Consider the following 6,258-nt stretch of genomic DNA (forward strand, 5'->3'; position numbering starts at 1 on the left):
AAAATAATAATAATAATAATTTCGTTCAAGGTCCGCCACTGATTTGGTGGTAGCAGCACTTTCAACTAATGTTAAAATGGTGAAAAACCATGTTAAAAGGAAGGGGAAAAAAATACACAAGCACACACAAACATACCTGACTGGTGTCTTTACCAAGCCAGTAATGGATATCATGCCGGAGAGCACCACTTTTTGACGAAGTTGTCTGCACGAAAAGGAAAATAAGAATATCTTGACATAATTTAAAGAGCTTCGTATATTTGGAGTGTAAACAAGCAACTCAAACAGGAAAAAGAAAAAGAAATGGAAAGTAAGAAAGAAAGGGAAGAAAAAAGATGATGATGATGAGAAACAAGTTACAACATAAACAATTACAGCCAAAAATAAAAAGGAAAACAAGAATAATGCAAATTTACCAAAAAGAAGTGCTAAGGGGCCAGCAAGTTTTGTGATTTGTAGCCATCAATAGCCATCATTAGTGTTTTTAATGGTGTGAGATTACATCTAATGGTATGGAGTTACTCACTTTTCTTTTGCTGGTTAAGTGCTGGCCAAATTTTAATAAAAGTACTAGCCCCCCAGACTTTTTCTTTACGAAAATAAGGTCATTAAGAACAGACCAAGATTTGAACATAACAACATTGAATCATCTTTCTATTTGAAAAAAAAAAAAGAAGCTCATGGAAAAGAAGCCAATGAAGCCATTCAGCTAAACTAATGCTATTTATGATTAAGACATTATAGCACGTTTTGCGATAACACTGCTTTCATTTAATCTGAGGACGAATTCTATCAAAATAAAAATGTACAGAGGTTCCATAAGAGGAACATTTTCTGAAGTTAAGTGTGCATGCACACATAACACACCAATACTATAATTTTTTGTCATGCTGGGGCATTTTAAATTACAATCTCCATCTCTATGTAGTACAATAATACACGAAGAGGAAAAAACTTTTGAAAAACGAAAATTAGAAAAAGCTTCCCGCTACAACAGATAGCAACATCAGGGTAGCACTGTATGAATAAAGAATCATTAACAGATATTGCTTACCTTTAAGATCACATAGGAGTCCCCAGTGAAAAACTTCCCAAAAGAGGACTTGGGGACAGGAACTGGATTAAAATTCTCAATACGCCATACTTCGAGTCCACTGTATATGGTTAAGGACAATAATGCAGAAGCAATAGAAAGACACCAAAGCATGAAACTAATTTGTGAATAGAACAAGACCAAACGAAGTAGCAACCTTCAACAGGTTTTCTAAAAAAGAAAGTGTGATATATTGTTAACAACACAATAAGCTAACTAGATGCAGGATACGCCTTTTGTCCAGCCCCCTGGAAAGCTGGATCCACATCTCTCATTGAAACGGCCATATTGTTGTTCTACCCTTTGCTCCTCCAAAACCTAGCTTAAATATAACACAAATTCCCTGGAATGAAATAATGGTTAAATAGAGAAGTGAGATCAAAGTGTAAATTTGCTGAAGACGACATAACAGCAAGAGAAACAGAGAAATATAAATGCTTCCACTAAGTGTTCGGACTAGGAAATTTGGGTCAGAAATGACTATGTCAGCATAGAGAAATTTAACTGGATATTATAGAAGGTTAGCATATTGACAGCTCTTTGCTAAATTTGCCAGGGATAAGCAAGAAAAAATCATAAACCACAAGCCTAGCCAGAGTAGGGCAGCTATTATAATGCAATTACATGAGCTCATGTTTCCTGAGAATCAGTTAAGTTCAGTATTGACTTAATTTTTTTCTGGTTTTGTTCAGATCTTCAATTTAATAAGAATCTTCAGATACATCCCAGCCAATGTTAATAGTCACATGCTAAAAATAAACGCCAAAATATCCTTCACCAACACTCATATAACCTCTTCACCTTCGAAGATATCTTTTATCACGCAGCATTGGGAATTAGAAGTGCAATAAAGACTTTGTTGCCTATATTGATGTTCCATATGTAAGAATTAAGACAGATTAATTCCAATGGAGAAAAGGAAGACATTCTTAAGCAGGCTTAGCAACTACAGATCACTTGTAGCTCACAAGCATCAAATACACAGAATGAGTTGCATTTTCTCTAAAGCATATATGCCTTGCCATTGAAGTTGGGTGGCTTAAACCAAAACCAAAATTACATATTTGAATCTCTTCTCTTGTCAGCTTCTCCCCTTTGGGTATCTACTATAGCTAAGTATTATGGTATCCAACATTTGCACTAAGTTTAAGCTGTGTGATGCTAGTAAATAAAGAAAATGCCACAATCACACACACTTCCACGGAAGAGCATGCAATAATTGCCTTACAATGCACTTAGCAGAATTTCACTAATATAATTGGAATTGAGTTGCCAACTTGGGGGAACCCAATAGGTAGCAATTCTACTAGTCTAGGAAATATGCCTAATAACATCAAATAAGACAAAAATAAAAAAAGAATGCAAGTTTCAAAAACATTTAAAATCATATCATTGACTGATCCAAGAGTAAACTAGCTACATAGGTGAAAACAAATTGCGCCCGCTTCACACTTGTGAAACTTCGCATAGACAAGTGAAAACAAGCACAAATCACCATAACTCTCCGCCGGGATTACACAGCCCAATGCATACATAAGCAATCAAATGAACATATATTGCAGATATATACATGAATCTAAGCAAGTGACACGTACGCAAGTACACTACAAATACAGACACAACAAAAAGCCACAACACTCGATCTTGGAAACTCAACATGCAACAAACACCAAAAACACTAGCTGCATTCTCCAATGCTTCCGAACTTCAACAACAGACACATCGCTTTCCACAAAAAATTACTCGAATTTCAGCATCAAAAGCCGAAAAAAATTGCACTGTTCAGCTCAAGTCAATCGAAATTCAAACACACAACAGACCAATCGGAGAAACGGATCAAAATCCAATCCTAGTCAATAAAAGTCGACGCAACTATAAATAAAAATTAAAATAAACAAAATAAGATCAATAAAAAACAAGGATTGAAGGTCTTCATACCTGGAAAGAAGCAACGACGGCAGCAATCAATTTCCGTCTGTATCGGAATCAGCAAAACAAATTTTTTTACCAAAAAAAAATCCGAGAAACGAAGAACAAAAAAGCAACCTCGAGCTGCAAAAATAGCGGAATCGAAATTCACAACAATAAAGGAATTGAAATCGGAATGAGTAGGTAGCAGTAGATCCAATCAGAGTGAGAGAAACTGCAAATTTTCTTGTTTCTGGGAGCAGAAATTGGGAGGAAGGAAAACAGAAAGAAAAAAAAAAGGCGGAAAAGTGAAGAGAGAAAGAAAATAAGAGAGGAAAAGGTAAAGTGGGGGCTGTCTAAAGAAGAAGGAGGAAGGGGAAGAAAATAAAGGTGAACCAGGAAGAATGAATTTGTATAGAGAGAGAACCAAAAAAAATGGAATAAGAAAACGAGAGTGAAGTGAAGTTGTGAGGTGAGGTGAGAGAAAGTGTGAGAAAAGGAGAGAGAGAAAGGGAGGGAATGATGAAATGCCAGGCGTGCTTATCACTAACGGGCACCCCACACAACAGCACATACATGAACTGTAAATAAAACTCTTCTTTCATTTTTTTTTTTTTCCGTCTTTTCCTTCTCATGAATAAATATATCCGAATAAATATATTTTTTGGGATGGAATTCCTTTTTGTTGTATTTATATTTATATTTTTATTTTTTATATATTATTTTGCTTCCTCATGAGTCGTCAACACATGCAAGTTGGATTGCTTGCGTAAGGTGGGCCAATTATAGTTTTCTAGAAGTTACTGAGTGGTAATTTGACTGTGAATTTGTGGTAAGTGCAGTTGCATAAAATTCCTATTAACAGGAGTACAACGTATGCCATTGTTAATGTGGTTGCAATTAATTGTTACCGAGTAAAATATTTTTTTTCAAATTTTTTAATTTTAATTTTAATTTAGTCTCTAATATTTTAAATATTTTATTTTAATTTTAAAAATTTTTAAATATTTTATTTTAATTTCAAAAAAATTTTAAACGATTTTAATATTGTTTTATCATTAAATTTGACACAAACAATTCACATATTGAAAAGTCAATAGCCACTTTTTATCAACACATATATAAATTTTTGAGGCTATATTAGTTCTTTATTTATTTATTTATTTATTTTTGCACAAATAACATCATTGCGAGAAACTACTATAATTACCCAAATTTATTGATTAGGATAGTGTGTTTACTATTGGCACATAGACGTGTGCTTTCTATGATGATGAAGATAAGAAAATTTGAGAAAAATTTTACATCTATGTAATTTTTTCATCCAAACTATCTAAGTAACTTTAATCAGATGCGCATCTCCAACTTCCTTACGTATTTGTTATACACATTTCATATAAAGTAAACTTTGTTCTCTTCTTCTTCTTCTTCTTCTTCAACCTAATAAAATTCGTCGTTCTCTTTTGTTCGCATTTTTCTTCTCTGCTCGCATTTTTCATTATTGATCTGTATTGAATTCAACGTAATAAGCTCCGTCGTTCTTCTTCTTCTTCGCTTTCTTTTTCGATCTACACTTCTGAATGAAAATAATGAATGATTCAACTTCAAATCAATTGAATGAGGTTATTACATTGAGACAGCTAAGAAATGATTACTGCATGCTATTATAATAATCTTAAACACTGAATAAAGCAAAAGAAGACCACCGAACCGAAAAATATTCATTTGGTAAATCAAAATCACAAAAGCCACCGAACCGAACAATGTTTATGTGGTGAATAAATGGTGATCAACTTTCAATCAACAAGAATAGTATTTCTCCTCCTATTCGTCCTCCTCCTTCTTCTTTCAAATTCGCGCACATAGGTTCTTCTTCTGCTTCTTCTTCTTCTTCTTCCTCTCCTTCTTCTTTCGTTATAATCATCACTAACAACACCAACGGTTAAGTGGAGTTGCTCATTTTGATTCACTTTATTGTTAATGTATTCAGTTGAGTCCTTGTGCATGCAGAAATATTTTTCTTACTGATTGAATGTTTATCACGTTTTATTCAGCACATGATTAGTGTTTGGTTCAGTGGTGTTGGTCATTTCGATTCACCTTATTGTTATGTGTTCAGTTGACTTCTTTTGCATGGAAAATGCTATTCTTGATGATTGAATGTTTATGACGTTTTATTCAGCACATGAATGTTGCTCGTTTCAGTGGAGTTGCTCATTTTGATTTACTTGATTGTTAGTGTGTTCAATTGAGTCCTTGTGCATGTACAAATATTTTTTTTGTGATTAAATGTTTATGACGTTTTATTCAGCACATGAATGATATTCGGTTAAGTGGAGTTGGCCATTTTGGTTCATTTCTGTTCTACACAATTTAAAACTCTTCTTCTTCACCTTCTACTGCTTCTTCACCAGGGAGAGAAAGAGGAAAAGAAAAAAAAAATATAGCAGTAATAACAACAAAAGAATGAAGATAAGGAGAAAACACGTGTAGAAGAAGGCGAAAAAGAAGGAGGAGAATGATGAGAAGAAGGAAGGCAAATCTCTGTTGCTGTTTTCGTTCGTTTCTGGTTGTTCCTTGCCAAATCTTCTCGCGATTCTTCTCCAGTAGTGGTTTTCGCATAGAACGTGACTGAAGTTTGAGTGATTTTGAGAGAGATTCGAAGAGAATGAGCGGTTTTGTGTTGAGGAAGAAGTATCGTTTTTTCATAATGAACGTGAAGTAACGAAGGGTTTTCGAACGCGTATTTTTACTCATCATTAATGTACGTGACTCTATTTAAACTTGAGCTAACTTGGTTACATGATTACATGGATGTGTAACGTGCCCGAAGAAATATATTGTCCAAATACCAAAATTCTTTCACAAAAAAAGAATAATAAGATGGTACATATCTAAGTCTTTTTATTAACTAAATCTAATTAAGTTAGTTTAATATAATAAAAATCAATTATAACTAATATTATTTTAAGTTTTATTATTTAATATAGTTAAACTTAATTTATAAAATGAGTTAGATATATAACATTATTTATATATATAATGTACATAACATACATAGCAAAAATAAATGTTATGTGCTTGTGGGTGCCTTTTCTTTGTTTTTCTTTTTTCCTTTTTCCTTTTTTTTATACTTACTATAAATGCTATAGACAGTCTCAATATGTATGTGAATGTATATCTAATAAAATTGGATTCAGAAGGACTTGATTGTTGGCAATATAATAAAGCAAGTTAACATATCATGGTTTATCTAA

At 33.2% G+C, this 6,258-nt stretch overlaps 1 protein-coding gene across 1 annotated transcript in view; it reads right to left on the bottom strand.

The window, feature by feature from the left end:
* LOC107639195 (villin-4) overlaps positions 1 to 3,572 on the bottom strand; it is a gene marked incomplete at its 3' end in the record, with an annotated part of 7,997 nt that extends 4,425 nt beyond the window's left edge. Inside the window, 4 exon segments of the mRNA XM_016342652.2 lie at positions 137 to 205; positions 1,055 to 1,154; positions 1,325 to 1,436; positions 3,032 to 3,572. Coding sequence (XP_016198138.1) covers positions 137 to 205; positions 1,055 to 1,154; positions 1,325 to 1,380 — 225 coding nt within the window.

The sequence above is a fragment of the Arachis ipaensis genome, chromosome B04 (genome assembly GCF_000816755.2).
Source record: "Arachis ipaensis cultivar K30076 chromosome B04, Araip1.1, whole genome shotgun sequence".
In the NCBI taxonomy this organism is placed as follows: Eukaryota; Viridiplantae; Streptophyta; class Magnoliopsida; order Fabales; family Fabaceae; genus Arachis; species Arachis ipaensis.